This window comes from Parasteatoda tepidariorum, chromosome 8 (genome assembly GCF_043381705.1).
Source record: "Parasteatoda tepidariorum isolate YZ-2023 chromosome 8, CAS_Ptep_4.0, whole genome shotgun sequence".
Taxonomy (NCBI): domain Eukaryota; kingdom Metazoa; phylum Arthropoda; class Arachnida; order Araneae; family Theridiidae; genus Parasteatoda; species Parasteatoda tepidariorum.
The window spans coordinates 50,174,721-50,192,748 of NC_092211.1; the positions used below are offsets into that span (position 1 = coordinate 50,174,721).

The 18,028-nt window shown below is 35.0% G+C and overlaps 2 protein-coding genes across 2 annotated transcripts; both read right to left on the reverse strand.

Annotated features, from left to right (window-relative positions):
* Positions 1-503: 503 nt before the first annotated feature.
* On the reverse strand, positions 504-4,703 carry LOC107437165 (uncharacterized). The gene is made up of 4 exons (XM_043055260.2): positions 4,569-4,703; positions 4,407-4,494; positions 4,035-4,326; positions 504-3,954 (listed from the first exon to the last, which is right to left on the reverse strand). Exons 2-4 carry the CDS (start codon positions 4,485-4,487, stop codon positions 3,665-3,667), a joined length of 663 nt encoding a protein of 220 aa, XP_042911194.1. The 5' UTR covers positions 4,488-4,494; positions 4,569-4,703; the 3' UTR covers positions 504-3,664.
* Positions 4,704-5,260: 557 nt separating this feature from the next.
* Positions 5,261-6,829, reverse strand: LOC107437164 (uncharacterized). Its single transcript, XM_071183990.1, has 4 exons — positions 6,691-6,829; positions 6,065-6,614; positions 5,677-5,935; positions 5,261-5,599 (listed from the first exon to the last, which is right to left on the reverse strand). The coding sequence occupies exons 2-4, from the start codon at positions 6,151-6,153 to the stop codon at positions 5,261-5,263; spliced, it is 687 nt and encodes a 228-aa protein (XP_071040091.1). The 5' UTR covers positions 6,154-6,614; positions 6,691-6,829.
* Between the last annotated feature and the right edge of the window lie 11,199 nt (positions 6,830-18,028).

Below are 18,028 nucleotides of genomic sequence, written 5' to 3' on the forward strand. Positions count from 1 at the left end.
AAAAGCAAACATATTTTATTAAAGATTTTAAAGTTAAGATTTTAAAATGATTACTTTAAATTAGATCAATAAATATTTACTATAAAATTACTTTAACATTAATTTTAAATCATGAAGACAGGAGAATCCGTTGGTTCTATGAACCATCCAGAGTGCGGGACGAGGACCCTTCTCCTGGTGCACTCCGCGGTTATTAAAGTGGACGTCGCCACTGCTTTTTTCTAAGTGGGTATAGCCTCCACTGCTTTTTTTTAAGTGGGTATAGCCTCCACTGCTTTTTTTTAAGTGGGTATAGCCTCCACTGCTTTTTTCTAAGTGGGTATAGCCTCCACTGCTTTTTTCAAGTGGGTCGCCTCCACTATCTGAGCATATGAGAAGTGATAAAGGTAACTTTATTTCCAGAGAAGAATTTTGTGATGGTTACACTCTATATGCTTTTGACTTATCACCAGATTTATGTGATGGTGATCATTTCAATTTAATAAAGCATAGTAATTTACGCATTGAAATGAAATTTGAGACACCGTTAGAAAAAACAGTCTGTGTTATTGTATTTGCAGAATTTGAGAACGTTATTGAAATTAATAAATCAAGAGACATTATATATGATTTTGGGAATTAATAATGGACGGAAAAAAAATTTACGAAATTTTATCGCAAGATCCTATAACAGCATTCAGGTTCAAAGGTGTTTATGCAAGAGACAGGATACCCTTATTGAAAGAAAAGGAAGCTATTATCGTCAACACTGATGACTCAACTCGACCAGGATCTCATTGGTTAGCCCTCTACATGACTGAAGGAAAAACGCTTGAATTTTTCGATTCCTATGGACATTCTCCTGATTTCTATGGACTTGATGTGTATAAATTATTTAACATTTCTAATTCATGTTGGAATTCTATAACTTTTCAATCACTCACATCCAATGTGTGTGGAGCCTATTGTATTTTCTTTATTTATAATCGTTGTCGTGATATATCTATGTTATCCATTATAAAAAATCTCAATGTAAATCGAAAAAATGATTTCGTCATGTATCAATTTGTTAAAAAGAAATTTGGTGTACGTTTTGCTTTCAAACAATAAAATTATTAATTTATTTTGTGTTTTTCTTTACGTACCGTTATTTGCGTTATTTAATTTTAATAAATATTTTCGTTTATTCATTCTTCTTTATAAATTATGGAGTTCCCTAAACTTAGGCATTCGTTCACATGCATTTTGGCTGGTCCAACAGGATGTGGAAAAAGTCAGCTCTGCAATAAAATAATTGAATCTAAAATTATTGAACCTTTACCAAAATCGGTTATTTGGTGTTATGGAGCGTATCAAGCTATGTTTTAAACAATACCGAATGTGACATTTCATGAGGGCGTTCCTTCTGATTTAAATACTATTTCAAATGCATTAATTATTCTCGATGATCTCATGTCTGAATTGGGGAGTAATTCCAAATTGACGCATTTGTTTACAAAGCATAGCCATCATCGAAATGTCTCCGTCATTTTTATAGTTCAGAACATATTCCATAAAGGTAAAGAGATGCGAGAAATATCTCTAAATGCTCATTATCTTATACTTTTCAAAAATCCTCGTGATCAAAGTCAAATCACGCATTTAGGCAGACAACTCTATCCTACAAAAGTGAAATTTTTCCAAGAAGTATATCAAGACGCAACTTCGAAACCCTTTGGTTACTTGTTAGTCGATTTAAAACCAGATACTGATGATAATATGCGCCTGCGCACTGGAATATTACCGAATAATAAAATGATCGCGTACCTGCCAAGGTAGTCATTTGCCCATTAACCTTGGAGAAGATGAGTAGTATCGTTCTAGATTTCGAAGGGTTTATATTTGATAAAAACAGATGTATTTTAAAAGAACTTGCTGTTTTCGATATAAATAGCGAAGAGTTAAATCATTGGACATTTCAACCACCGTTTAGCTTTATAAAGCTAAGAAAGTATGAGAAAAGACAATATTTTTGGATAAAAAATAATACACATGGATATGATTGGAGTTTTGGAGAATTCTCATACATAACATTATATTATATTTTAGAAGAGATATTTCAGAATTATGAAAAGATTTTTATAAAAGGAGTCGAAAAGACAAAATTTATTCAAAGTTTCACGAATCGTCATTGTGTGAACTTGGAAACTCTAGGGTGTCCGAAAATAAATGATTTGACTCCGTTTCGTGTTAACTGTAATTTTAGACACTTTAACAGAAATCACTGTGCCTTCATCAAAGCGCACTCATTCGGCTATTGGTATAAATTAAATCTCACAAGTAATGGAACAATCAAATGTGAATAGAATGTCAGACAGTAAACACTGTTATCTCGAGGTCTTAAAAGCTGTGGCTAAATCAAAATCGAAGCGGAAATTTTTAAAGCACTGCCCAGCTAAATCAATCAAACATATTTGTGAATGCGTTCTTAATTTAATTAAAGGTAACATTCCTCTGAGTAAACACCAAAAGAAGAAACTTTCACCTTTTAAAACAAGTTTACGAAGAATTGCAGATAAGAAAGTACCTCTGTTTCGTAAAAGAGCAGTTCTCGTACAACGAGGTGACGGTTTTTTAAGTTTTTTAATACCGGCTGCCATTACAGCTTTAACAACTTTAATTAATGGAGCACGGTAAAAAATTTATCTTAGTACCAGAAGATAGATTACAAACGAATACTGGAGAATACTTATCAGAGTTGGACAGGCAAACGAACGATATTTTAAAAAATCAAAATATTTCCGAAAATGAAAAAGCAGTGTTATATCTGCAAATTTTACAAAAGTATATCAAATTTCCTACTTTTTGGGAAAATAAAATCGAATCAACTCCAGCAGTGGAAGAAAATCAAATGGAAGAAAATGACAAAGAAATTAAAGAAGAAAAAACGACAGAAAGTGATAGTTTAATAGAAACGCAATTAATGAACATCGTACCTATGCGTCAAAAAGAACAAGCTAAAGAGCTTTTACTATTCTTGCAATCAAATAAACAACTGTTAACGTGGACTGAAACAGGAGAAATTATGTATAAACAGAAACTTCTGCCGGGAACCAACATCACTCATTTGATAAATAATCTTCTGAGAAATGGAAAGAAACAACCCAAAGGACAGAAAATATTTTTTGAGGCTGTAAAAGAAATGAAAATACCTGAAAAATTTGTTATTAATAAAAAAATGTTAAATGACTCACCTTCTGTAGTTGATTCACCATTATTCTTCGCTAGAAAAAATAGATGGCTGAAATATTAAATATTATTTGTAAATTTTTTATGTTATAATTTTTTTTTGTAATAAACGAATTTAAAATGAAAAGTTTCTTTTGTTTAGTTATTATTTTTTTTTTTTACATTTTAATCAACATAGGTGTACTTATCCATTAAGCTTAATACTATTTTAAGGATTATTATTATTTTTTAAAATTAAATTCACAAATATTTTTCTAAAATTAAATTAACGTAAATTTGAAAGATAAGGAGACATCGGTTGGTTTGAAGTAACCATCCAGAGTGCGGGACGAGGACCCTTCTCCTTTTGGCACTCCGCGGTTATTAAAGTGGACGTCGCCACTGCTTTTTTCTAAGTGGGTATAGCCTCCACTGCTTTTTACTAAGTGGGTCGCCTCCACTATACACTAAGTCCTCTTTAAAAACCATATGGAAGGGTGGATAGATCAGGCTGAATAACACGTTTATTATAGACCATCCGGTAATTTTTAGTCTCCTCTCTATTGATGACCTTTCTTTTCTTTGGATCACGTGTGATTTTTGAGGGGTTATGTACAGGGATCGTAGCATCTTGGTCGAGAGAGCAAACCAAGTGTTTTACCGATTCAAAATTCAATACCGCAGAGTTTCTGGCATTCAATGAGAAACCCCTTACTTTACAGCACGTTTTGCCGCCCCTAGTAGTGTAGGCATAATTCTTTGCTCCGCCTAAAAAAGAACAGTAATAATAAATGAACTCATAAAGAGAAATACAAATTCAATGTTATATTTACTAACTATATATTTACCGGACACGAATGTAGTGATTACATCACCATCCAGCTCATCTGTGAATTGTCCTAAGAAATTTCCTAAAGGTGGGTCATTATCTCCATTAGTGGCGTAAATAATTGAATCTGTGTCGTGATATAACACATCTTCTCCTAACCTATCCATTTCTTGGTACAACTTAAGTCGTGCCCAGGCTGTTGTAAATGTCGCAACAAAGATGTTAGTGGTGGTGTCTTGCTCTATAAATTCCCTGTGGGATTGCCACTGCAAAGCAGCTATCTCTGGGGTAGGGAAATAAACATCTTTAACCTATAAATGAAGCAAAAAAAAAATTTTATTTTTTAAAGAAACTATGAAATTTATCTCTTTTGATTTAAAATACAATATACCTTCTTGGTCGAATCAGCCAATATCTTATTAAATTTTGGAAGATCGTGAACGTAGGTCAGCTGAGTTTTGGATAGGTTCATACCGAATCTAAAAATGAAAAATTATAAAATAAGTATTACGTAAAATAATATCAAAGTACAAAAAAATGAACTATTACTCACTTTCCCCAAAAACTATTTTGAAATTTGTCTAAGACCAGGATTCATCTTAATTTTCTCGGGATCTAATAAAATTCCTTCTATTTCTTCATAATCTTTTAAATATCGCTCTCTTTCTTCCTCTGAATTACAATCTCTTGGCCAACCGCTGCTCTCTTGTTTAATTTTCAAAAAGAGATCAATATAAGAGCGGAAAAGCTTATCGGAGCTCTCATTGAAGTGATAAACTTCGTAAATCTGTAATAAAAATAGAAAATTAACAAATATAAAAATTTAGCTTATCAAAATGAGCAACAAAAATGTCTCATGATACTTACTTTTTCAACCCGATAACCTTTATCCACAGCTAATTTTACTTCCTCAGTTACCCATGTACCTATTAGAGAGCGCTCCTCGTCTTCGTGGTGGCAACGCAACTGAGACAGGCTCTCCACACAAGTCCTACAGAGCGGAAACATTAGTTTTCCGTTGCATCTGTAGGGAAGCACAGGCAAAAAGAGACCTCGTGGGGGGACAACTTTACACTTTACTATTCCAAAATAAATGGATACATCCTGGAAATTAGAAGTAATGATTTCTGGGTGGCCGACTGGATACTTGCAGTATTTGCTGACCTGTAAAATTAGTATGTTAAAAATATAATTACTTTAATATAAATTTCAATCTATAATTGAAAAAATAAGAAAAGCTTATATTCACCCATGGATATAATATAATGATGTGAAATCCACATATTTGGCTTCGCCTTCATAAAATAGTTTTATAGCATTTGTCCTGCCACCGAAGAAAGAGTCCCGAGGGTTCAGTCTTTCCTGAACTTCATGATTCTCTACGAATAATACCCTGAGATCTTTATTTTCTTTCATCATGGATTTGAATCTGTGTTCCCATAACTCAATAACTTCGTATCCTGATGCCCTAAATTTATCGGTAGTGCCCTTAGTTTTGGCCAGTAAAGTTGCCATAGGAAGTTTCTTAAGAGGGTGTATGGTATCTCCTTCATAGCAGTCTGCACATCCATGATAAAAACAACCCTGTTAAAAAACCATAAATATTTAATAAGACAATCATGATATGCAATAAAAGTAATCATGCATTATAATAAACTCACGTGAAATTGGTATATGGTATTGGTTTGTCTGCAAAATCCATCAACAGACACGCCTCCAATCTTTATTTCCCCACTTCCATTTAAAGCGTGTTCAATTGTTATTCCTTGATCAGCAGCTACAAAATCTAACCACCTAATTGCATCAGAGCTATAATTGGTGTTGTTTATGTATCCATTAACAGGAACCATCGCAATTGTATTTGCTTGTAAATGTCTGCTCCTGTAGACAGCCATGCAGCATGACGCAATAGTTATATAACTGGAAGAAAAAGTGAGAATCACTCGTTTGAACTAAATTATAGTATGGAATGAAAATTAATATAGACATTATTACAGTACCATTAAAAATTATAGTAAAGAATAGTAAAATGAACTATTAGAAACTTACCAGAATGGGTCTACACCAGATATTTTAATCATCTCTTCTCTAAACATTGAACAAATTCTCCTCATAATATCCACATCAGATCTAAACATAAAACAAAATACGTTTTTTCATTACATCAAAAACATAAAAAATCCAGTAATAAAAAAAAAATTGGCAAATATTAAAAACAACTAATTACCTACAATACTCCAACATCTCCTTTTGAAAATCGAACTCTTTATCTTTATTTTTCTCATGCCAGATCAGAAACTCGGCCTTGCCTTTACTAGCCATCGTATCAGGGCAAAAGAATGATGAATCAGGAAAAGGACCCACATATGTTTGATTTTCCGCTCTATTAAATAGATGAGGAAAATATCATTTTTTAAGCTCCGTAAGGCCGAAGCAAGATGGTAATCTAGAAAGACTCATTGGGAGGAAAGTGATTGAATCTATGACATTGATGCTCAAAGTAGAGTGACGAATACTCATCACTTTAGCTCCATTTGGGATGACATCGGGTGTTAATCCCTGTTCTAATAACCATGCCATAATAAATTGGCCATCAAACCTAGACAAAAGTAAAATTAAATAAGTTTTCTATTTTTAAAACGAATAAAAAATTTAAAAAAGAAAATTCATTTTACCCTTTCATATTGTGGGCTATCGCCGTGTAATTTTTGTGCTGAGGTGAGAATAGCCACGAACAAAACTCCTGCAATGCTGAGTAGCCTTTAAAAATTCTCTCATCTCCGTTAAAGTATTGTGCTACCGCGTAGTTGACNAACAGCATGCTGTCACTAAGCTCTTTCTCGAAGTCCCTAACTAATCCCGTGACATTCATGTACATGCAAGATTCGTTAAAGTCTCTGACGGACACTAAGTCGCAGATCTCAACTTCTTCGTCAACAATCCTGACGGGCGGGCGAATTCCTATCTTCTGTCCTATATATTTATATAAGACGATGGTGAGACACACATTCATGTCTTTTTCGGCTTCTTCATAGCGGGCATTCACAGGCTTCTCAACTGGGAGGCTCCTTTTTGACACAGTGCGGAAAGTTCCCAAGACACTCCTGGACTTGAACTTAAGGGCAATGTAGCTAGAGATGACGTCATCTTGGACTTTTCTAATGGCGTTCCACTGAGCAAAACTAATGTCTAACGGAAACTTGTAGACGCGCCCGCTTCTGCACTTGTGCTCATGGGTGAGCGTGTACTTGCCGTCGTCTGCCATGAGCAAATAAAACTCTCTCTTGTCATATTCATTGACATTCTCAAGAGCAAGATTGATCTCCACGATGTCGAAAATGGAGGTGGGAGGGCCATGCTTGAAACATACAGTGAATTGTTTCGGCGTAAGAGTGAGCCCCACTCCGTAACGGTTAAACTTCCGTAACGGTTAAACTTTCTAACATGAATCGCTGTCTTTTCCTTGAAGGTACTCGATAGAACAAAGAAGTTGTCACCAATCGGATAGTAATGTTGAGGATAAGCTCCCTCTTGGAATTGTCCTTTTCTCTTTGTCACGGTCTAAATAAAAGGGAAAAATATTTTTGAGTCAACAGGTACAACAAACATAAAATTTTTTAAAAAAATAAATAGATCAGTAATAATAGTTAATTTTACTATCAAGATTAATTTAATAAATAAGTTCTTTTAACTATTGAGGTTTCAATACATAAAGTATAAAAATCTACTTGATAACTATTTTCAAGATCACGTCGTTTCAACAACCACGTTGCTCAAAAATATCTCAAATTGATAAATGTAACCATTTAAAGAAATAATTTCAATCTCATAAAAATAAATCCAGGCTCACGTGACGCAGCAAGTTTTTAATACACAAAGTATAAAAATCTACTTGATAACTAATTTCAATATTTCAACAACCACGTTGCGTAAACTATCTCAAATTCATAAATGTAACCATTTACAGAAATAATTTCGATCTCATTGAAAGTAATCCAGGATCTCGTGGATGCCACGTTGTATTTAAAAATAATCTTTAATGATAAAAGAATACTGTTAACAATAAGATGCTACCGGAAAAAATATTCATTAACATACAAAACAAAATCTTTTATAAAGAGTATAATATAAAATAGTACTTACTTCTATTTCAGCATGTTTCCTTTTCAGTGAAGTATCCATATCGATAATTTATTTAAGCTTGTAAAGCTAAAAGTAAACTTAAACAAAAAATATTTTAAAACTTAACGACTAAACATAAAGCGAGTAACGCTAACCACACTCTCCACTAAGTGGGTAACAGAAATGTACGTATGAAATGCATACACGAATCTATACTGGGTGTTGCCAAAAAAACATGAAAAAAAAATCATCACATAATAGTACAACCAATGAGAATATTTCATCCTATCATGTGAAACAGCTCGAGAGAAGGGAAGCGAATTCAATACCCCATACGTCACGGAACGAGCCTTATCTTGTCAGCGCTTGGTAGGATGACATCACAGTATCCGCAGTGACGTCAAATCCCCCAAACCAGTATCCCCAACCGACGGCATGATTCGTCTCCACACGTGGCTGATAACTACATGTTGCCAGCCGGAGAAAATAGTAATAACGATAAGATTGAAGTGAAGACAGGTAAGGATGAAATTTAATCGTAATCGCCGTTGTGCTTTCTCTTGAACACATGTTCAGAGTTTGAATGCTAAACGTATTTACGCAAACATTATTAACCATCGTTGGGGTAGTTGTCTAAGTGTCAGAAACAACTATCCCAACGATAGTTTTTAAATACGGGTGTTCGATCCCAGTTAAAGACGAAATACAAATTTATTATTATTTTTGATAATAGTAATAATTTTAATATAGATATTATTTTTAAAAAATTCCATGCATTTTAATAAAAATTAAATATTATCTAATTTAAAACAAAAAGGAAAAATTATTTAAAGTATTATTTAATATAATACAGAAAAAATTTAATTTCAATATGATTTTCTAAAAACCCATCACTAATCATTGTAATAATTTTAATAATAATATTAAGATTGATATCATTTTTAATATATTTCAATAAAAATTAAGTATTATCTAATGTATAACGAATCATTATTTAATTAAAGTATTATTTAATATCTGACAGAAAAAATTTTATTTATAAATATATCATTTTCTCAAGACAAATGAACACTATTCTTCTGCTCCTTTATTTCACTCATAGATGGCACCACGACTGTCTTACATATCAGGTTGCCATCCTGTAAACGAAATATAACACTGAAATACATGGGGCAGAAAAAAGCGCACCGAAACGTTGCAGACATAGTTTCTATATCAATGGGAGAAGAAATAAGCAGCAAATAACTTTCTCTCACTGTGACGTCACTACCTACGTCACACGACAAGGGGAGAGGCAACGCCACAGGGGGGGGGTCATGCCAAACCCCTTGGCGTTCCCCGTGACGTCACGCTGCCGCATATATTACGGCTATTACTCATAAAAATATACTAAAATATTATGAAATTGCAGTTAATTTTCCTAAAGTTTCCTCTCTAGATAACTTTATCAACAATCTATATGTAAAATGAAATTTATTTCCTATTATCACAAGAAAAAAAATGATTGTTTTGGAGCGAAATGTAATACTGATCTGAACTGCTTAGAATTATGTTTGAAAGATAAATTATATTAAGATCTGAACATTTCCTAACTATATCAATTAAAAAAATTAATTTTAAGTAAAATTATAGACATTATGGTAAATGTATGCTAGTACACTTACTAACGGTATATGGAAATACAATATTTCTGTTATATTATGCAATTATAAATGAAGATTAAAAAATTTTCAAAGCATTTACTGAATAAAATGCATTGGTTTTAGAAATATGAAAGGTTGGTTCATGTTATTACACTAGCATATACAGCTATATTATAGATTAAATATTGATGAAATGATAATTAAGTCTTTTTTCTTGTTTTTCTCAAAACCAATTTTTACGCTAAATTATTGATTTGTAAACATGATATCTCAAAATGTTTTAGTTCAAATAACTTGAAATTTTGCATAGATGTTTCTTATACACATGTCTAGGAAATAGACTACTCACTAGTTGATTGAACCATTATTTTTCTTTTTACAACAAATTTTTATAAACAATAGCTGTTTTTTAGAAAAGTGTTACATGTGCTGTAAAATATTTAAATATTATTATTATATCTCAGGAGTAGTCTACTCCCGTAGTTGAGCTTTAATAAGTGTCTTAAAGAAGAAAAAAAATGAAAAAATAATATTTAGTAATGAAGCTATGCTGTTTTAAATAAAGGTCAATTTTCGGCCAATTTTGACCCCCCAAAATTTTAAAAAAAAATTATTTTTTAAAATTTTTTATATTTATATCATGTTTTATTTTATAATACACAAATAAATTCTAATAAAAAGTTTCTCAATAAAAAATTTAAAAATTTTGTCCCCGAAGGTATTCGGGCACCTTAATGGTTTAATCCCTTTTTCCTTAAAAAGAGGGTAAAAAAATAGGGAAACCTCCTATTGCGCAGTGGCGTTAACGGCATATTTGAGTGCCGTGAACTTGCATTTACGTTCCCTGGACGTTACACAAAGTACGGTTCGTATCAATTTAAACTGTCCAGTCTGCCAAAGTCAAACTACGAGGAAAACATGGCTCAATATGTCTTTGACAAAATACATGGACTGTCAGCACTTGGTGGACATATGCATTCCATGATGGTGGGCTTTGTCATCTCGGAACTTTGCGAGAATTACAGAAGCAAAAAGAGACCGTATGTTGCCATAAAGGGAAACAAGCATCTGGCCAAAATTTTGGATGGTTGAAAGATCAAATACGTGGATCTGAAAGTATTGGGCTGTCCTCGATTTGAACTTTTGAAGGGGTACGAGACTGTAACATGCGGAAAGCACAATCAAAACTTTCGATGTGGCCAAGCTATGGTGGTGGCCTATAAGGAGTGGATTGAAGAAAATTGTTAATGGTTTAATCCCTTTTTTTCCTTAAAAAGAGGGTAAAAAAATGGGGAAACCTCCTATTGCGCAGTGTCGTTAACGACATATTTCGGTGCCGTGAACTTGCATTTACGTTCCCTGGACGTTACACAAAGTACGGTTCGTAACAATCTAAACTGTCCAGTCTGCCAAAATCAAATTACGAGGAAAAAAATGGCTCAATGTGTCTTTGACAAAATACATGGACTGTCTGCACTTGGTGGACATATGCATTCCATGATGGAGGGCTTTGTCATCTCGGAACTTTGCGAGAATTACAGAAGCAAAAAAGACCGTATGTTGCCATAAAGGGAAACAAGCATCTGGCCAAAATTTTGGATGGTTTAAAGATCAAATACGTGGATGTGGAAGTATTCGGCTGTCGTCGATTTGAACTTTTGAAGAGGTACGAGACTGTAACATGCGGAAAGCACAATCAAAACTTTCGATGTGGCCAAGCTATGGTGGTGGCCTATAAGGAGTGGATTGAAGAAAAATGTTAATGGTTTAATCCATTTTTTTCCTTAAAAAGAGGGTAAAAAAATGGGGAAACCTCCTATTGCGCGGTGGCGTTAACGGCATATTTGAGTGCCGTGAACTTGCATTTACGTTCCCTGGACGTTACACAAGGTAGGGTTCGTACCAATTTAAACTGTCCAGTCTGCCAAAATCAAATTACGAGGAAAAAATGGCTCAATGTGTCTTTGACAAAATACATGGACTGTCAGCACTTGGAGGACATATGGATTCCATGATGGAGGGCTTTGTCATCTCGGAACTTTGCGAGAATTACAGAAGCAAAAAGAGACCGTATGTTGCCATAAAGGGAAACAAGCATCTGGCCAAAATTTTGGATGGTTCAAAGATCAAATACGTGGATCTGAAAGTATTGGGCTGTCCTCGATTTGAACTTTTGAGTTAGTTATTTAGTGTTTTTGCCATTCGAACTGTAGTGTAAGATTAATCGCTTTTCTAATATCTGAATATGATAATGGTCTAACTGAAAGGTTTTGGGTGAATTTAATCCCTTTTTCCTTAAAAAGAGGGTAAACAAATGGAGAAACCTCCTATTGGGGGTTTCCCCATTTTATTACAATGTATAATGTGCCAAGATTGGATGTCAATGTAAATAAAAACTTAGTATATTCTGAATGAATGAATCTTTTTTATATTTACAACACAGAGTTTATATTTACACACCACATGCAGAGGTGCACCCCAGCCGTGGATGCAACCCGAAATATTACAGCACAAAAAAAAAACATGCGCAGTGGGTTCAATTCAATTTGTATAATCCCTAAAAGCATTTTAAAAAAAAATTTTTTTTCCACACAATTCCCAAACAAAATTTAACACCAGGCCCAAACACGATACCCCAACCCAACAAAATGTAATACATGCCAAAAACACGACATCACACATGCCCTAAACAAAATGCACCCCAAACACGATACAATACAAACACCAAAAAATACAGTTTAGTTTAACACAATCCAATCCCTAAACACGATACAATACAACCCCCAATAAATAAAATTCACCGCAATCCCAAACAGGACACTTTAACCCTAAAATGATACAGCAAAACTCAACACATACCAAACATGATTAAAAATAATTTATTCTTTTTTTTAGCGTTTAAAGTTCTAACCGTTTCTAGGTCACCCATTGCGCATACCAACTGAGCACGACACTAGGGTATAAAAGGGCTCGAATGCATATAATCGTGTTCATTCCAGCTAGACATTATGATGGAGAACGACATACTAGATTTTGAATTGGATCTATCGTCTCTGACGCCTATGGGACCAGAGATGGAAAATTCTGACACTCTGATTTGGCCTCCAGTATCACCTCTTGAGATTTCTCCACCCAGTTCTCCAGTACCACCGCTCCAGTCTCCTTTGCCCAGTTTTATGGAGTCCATGGTGAAACCGCTTTTCAAGCCCATATCTCCCATCTCGTCGCCTGTGGATAAATCGTTACTACGTCCAATATCACCACATGTGGAACAGCGAGTCTTTAGGCCCATTGCAACCGCTGTGCCTTCCAGTTCATCTGTGGATAAACCACCGTTTCGTCCCCCTGGAGATAAAAAGAAAATGAAATCTGTAATTGTGAATCAGTAATCGAACAGAACCTGGAGTCGTGTGCCGATGGTGTCTGCCGGCATCGATTGAATTCGAAAAAGACGTCTCGAGGTTCCTCACCACAGAGGGTGCAAAAGCCATCTAATTCTAAACAGAAAAGACCCACCACAGCCCCTGAAAGGCAGACCACAACCCCTGAAAGACAGACCACAGCAAGTGTGCCACAAACCACCGTGTCCAAACCCACAGTGTCACAAGCCTATTCATCGTATTCAAGTGCACTGACCAGGTATCAAAAGTTCAGACCATTTCATTCGAAACGGTCATACGGAAGAAGAGTACACATGCACGAGAAAGTTTTAGGTGTACTGTGCATTCAAGACAATGGTTACAGCTTGACTAATGGTGTAAAAACAATATCTTGGGACGGAAAAGTGGATCAGACGCGACTCTTGGGAGATGTAATTTATGCAAAGATGTCTGCCGGAGATGCTCGGCATCGATTGAATTCGAAAAAGACGTCTCGAGGTTTTTCACCACAGAGGGTGCAAAAGCCATCTAATTCTAAACAGAAAAGACCCACCACAGCCCCTGAAAGGCAGACCACAACCCCTGAAGGACAGACCACAGCAAGTGTGCCACAAACCACCGTGTCCAAACCCACAGTGTCACAAGCCTATTCATCGTATTCAAGTGCACCCACCAGGTATCAAAAGTTCAGACCATTTCATTCGAAACGGTCATACGGAAGAAGAGTACACATGCACGAGAAAGTTTTAGGTGTACTGTGCATTCAAGACAATGGTTACAGCTTGACTAATGGTGTAAAAAACAATACCTTGGGACGGAAAAGTGGATCAGAAGCGACTCTTGGGAGATGTAATTTATGCAAAGATGTCTGCCGGAGATGCTCGGCATCGATTGAATTCGAAAAAGACGTCTCGAGGTTCTTCACCACAGAGGGTGCAAAAGCCATCTAATTCTAAACAGAAAAGACCCACCACAACCCCTGAAAGACAGACCGCAGCAAGTGTGCCACAAAACCACCGTGTCCAAACCCACTGTGTCACAAGCCTATTCATCGTATTCAAGTGCACCCACCGGGTATCAAAAGTTTAGACCATTTCATTCGAAACGGTCATACGGAAGAAGAGTACACATGCACGAGAAAGTTTTAGGTGTACTGTGCATTCAAGACAATGGTTACAGCTTGACTAATGGTGTAAAAAACAATATCTTGGGACGGAAAAGTGGATCGGAAGTGACTCTTGGGAGATGTAATTTATGCAAAGATTGGATACATGTTGACGACCGACGAAAACACACATAAAACATGGAAATCAATTGTTGAAAAACTGGACACTATGCATCCCATTAAACATTTGAAAGTCATGAAACTTGTAGTAAAACAGCCTTTAAGGCAATGCTCATTTTGTACAAAACAATGTCACAGATACAAAGTGGTAACGGGTGGTTTTAGCCAAATTTCTCATGCGCCGTTGGATATAATTCAGCATTATATATGTATTGTAAATTTTAAATAAAGCAAAAATGGGGAGACCTCTTGTGAGGTCTCCCCATTTTTTTAATAAAATATAATGTACCAAGATTGGTTTGTCTGTCAAATTTAGATCTAGTTGCGCATTCATTTGTATTGTAAATATTATTTTAAATAAAGTAGAATACACCAAGATTGGTTTGTGCTAATTTACATCCATGTACACCAAAAGTCAGACACGTTTTTTTTTTCTTTTTAAAATTTATTATTTATTTTTCGAAACTGACTATATATTTGCTCCGGCCTCTGCGCCTTCATTCAGAACTGTTTTGATCTTTGAACGAACCTTGTGTATTTTACATGTTTTTTCAACTCAAGCTCGACTCTGGTAAGACTGTTGCTGCCTTTGTTGCTTTGGATGGCAGTATCCTGTGGAGATTGACAGATGTCGGACGTTTATTGGGCAAAGCCAATCCCTATACACGAAGGTCTAGATACAGAGGCAAAATCGCTTCTCAAATGATACCAACGTATTTACATCGACGGTACAATAGTATGGCATTACGATCACACCTGGTTTTTGGTGATGTTTTGACAGACATTTTGATGAAGTCAGAGTTGCATCAACGTTTGACACGTCTCTTTCGAGAAGGTAAAGTGACGGTGGAAGACAGACCATTTGACAATTTTACGGTCAAAAACTCTTGTGTTGTGGTGAAATGCCAAGAAGGTGGTGTTCCATTTAAAGACTTTAACATGTATGATTTAAAATTAAGCATAAAGTCTGCAGGCTGGTTTTCAAAATTTGCCGTGCTCTCAGACTGGTGAATGTTCTCAAAGCAGGCCGAATGAATGCTCTCAGATTGATGAATGCACGCTGCCGGAAGAATGTTCTCAAATGGATTCTCAGATCGTACCTGACGAATGTACACAGACCATACCTGATGAATGTACACAGAAGAATGGGTGGGGCAACATCCAAGACTTTTTCGGCATCTTTGGAGGTGTTGGATTTACGCACAGGTGTCAAACACGATAGAAGAAGACAATATGCCTTTACTCCCAATAAACCACTGGATTTGTCAGTAAAAAATCAAAGAGTAACGTAAATCTTGTAAATTTAATTGTATTAAATGTATTGTAAATTGTATTATAATATAACGTAAACAAATAAATACCCTGATGGGGTATTTTTTTTTAAAACCATTGTGTCATTCTTGAAAATTTCATTTCTTGTGACACTCAGAATGTCTTCAAAAACGTACTGGAAGTCCATACAAATCGAATGGAACCCAATGCGCATACATAGAAAATTGCTTCAAATACGTACTGCGCATATCCAGGGGTCTTGCAGTGTTCCAAAAGTCGATACAAATCGATTGGAGTTTACTGCGCATGCCTCGCTATAATAGATTCTACTGCTTTCTGAAAGTATTGTCGCATCATAGCATTTTTTCCCTTTCGCTTCAAAATGACATCCGAAATTGTTCGAATTAAATATCATGAGGAGGGCTACCCACACGCCGAACAATTTGATGTTTTTCTCGAGAAAGAAATCCTCGTACTAAACGAAATTCGGGCCCCCGATATCGTCGCAATACCCGTTCGAACATACACTAGAAGGTATTGTGTCTCATTTTATGATTTGTTATCTGAAATATATAATATAACAGATATATGTTTAGCATTAGACGAACATAGATTATTTTTAATGGCATTTGAGAAATGGAGACGGGAGGGCCTGCAGCCCTTTATTCAAATCAATTGGGTAAGAATGGCCCAAGAGAGTTAATCGATTTCATGTACGCTCTGCTCTGGATATGAGCGATTTTTTTTTAGAGAGCCGGACAATTGCTCTATTTGTTTAGAGCAAATGTTCAGTCCTCAGCGACTAAATTGTGGCTATTACTTCCACTCAGTGTGCATTATGCAATGGATGCAGGTGGGTGATAACTGCCCACACTGCAGATCAGATTTACGTTAATTTCTTCTCTACATTTTTCATCCATATTGTTTATAAAAATTTAGAAGGCTCATGCTGGAGCCTCTTCATCAAAAGCATGAGTTTTTTGCTTCTATTTGTCAACTTATATTTATATTTTATTGACATTTTAATGAATATATATATATTACCATTATGAAATGTTTAGAATTTAAATATATTATAATAAATGTATTAATCCCCTCTTTCCAAATCTATCTATCCTCTCTTTCCAAAACTATTGAAAGTGTAGTTTAAATTTTATGTAATAAATATATTGCATAAATAAATAGATAAATACCCCGTTGGGGTATATATTTTTTTAAACCATTGTGTCATTCTTGAAAATTTCATATCACTCAGAATGTTGCAACACTTTGTAGTCACAACACATTTTGGCCAATCAGAATGCCTTACGTCATAACACTTCCTCCTTTTCGAGTATAAAAGGGGATTCAGAGTCTCTCCATTTCATATTCACCATGAGCTCTAATCTATTTTGCCTTATGTACAATCGTGAGGGTTTTCCTCATGCTGAACAATTGTCAGTCTTTTTAGAAAAAGTAACGCGCGTGTTGGACAGCATTCAACCGCCAGATGTCGTTGGTCCATCTCCTCCTATGCCATTTACTAAACGGTATTGCGGATCGTACGTCTTTAACTTTTTATCCTCTGTGTATAACTTTGCTACATTTGTACACAAGTTGGATGGACCCTTATCACAAATTGTGATGGACGATTATGAAGGATCCATAGCCTGGCAATTTCAGGGAAAGTGCTTTCTCTGGAAAATGGCTTTTGAAAAATTTAAAAGAGACGGTATTCAAACTTTTATCCACATCAACTGGAAAAGAATGGCGCAGGATATTATACAGCAAATATATGCACTGGACATGCCAGAATACTTTTTTTAAGGAGCCAGAGGATTGTTCCATCTGTTTCAACCCCATGTTCAGCCCTGCGATATTGAAATGTGGGCACCATTTCCACGAAAAATGCATCAACAGATGGTGTGTGGAGAATAAATCTTGCCCTTTCAGCAGGGAAATTTTATAACTCTGAATTTGTTCTCCCTAAAAAAATGGGATGAGGTCCCTTTATGGGGTTATAGTACAGTATTGGTAAAAATATAATTTATTCAGTGAATAATATTACATTGAATTGAATATTTGATAAGTTGACATTTCTCTATTACACGCTGAATTATCCATAAAGGGTTTTGACCTTTAACTATAATTACTTCGATTTGAATATATTAAGAAAAACTTCATATTTCTGTATTAAATGCCAGCAAAAGAAATATTATGATAAAAAATTAAATAAAGAAATCATTGTTTAAGTAGGAATAGTTACAATTAATTATGATAGAATGACTTACAACTTTTGTGTTTTGTTCTTTGTGTAAAACTTTGCACATTT

Bases quoted from the DNA above. Each gene is read 5' to 3' on its own strand.
- LOC107437165 (XM_043055260.2), bottom strand. From the start codon at position 4,487: ATGAACCTATCCAAAACTCAGCTGACCTACGTTCACGATCTTCCAAAA. The intron at 4,327-4,406 runs GTATATTGTATT...CTTCATTTATAG, and splicing joins TGGCTGATTCGACCAAGAAG to GTTAAAGATGTTTATTTCCC. The intron at 3,955-4,034 runs GTAAATATATAG...GTTCTTTTTTAG, and splicing joins AATCACTACATTCGTGTCCG to GCGGAGCAAAGAATTATGCC.
- LOC107437164 (XM_071183990.1), bottom strand. From the start codon at position 6,153: ATGTTTAGATCTGATGTGGATATTATGAGGAGAATTTGTTCAATGTTT. The intron at 5,936-6,064 runs GTAAGTTTCTAA...TTTTTCTTCCAG, and splicing joins TCTGGTGTAGACCCATTCTG to TTATATAACTATTGCGTCAT. The intron at 5,600-5,676 runs GTGAGTTTATTA...GTTTTTTAACAG, and splicing joins ATACCATATACCAATTTCAC to GGTTGTTTTTATCATGGATG.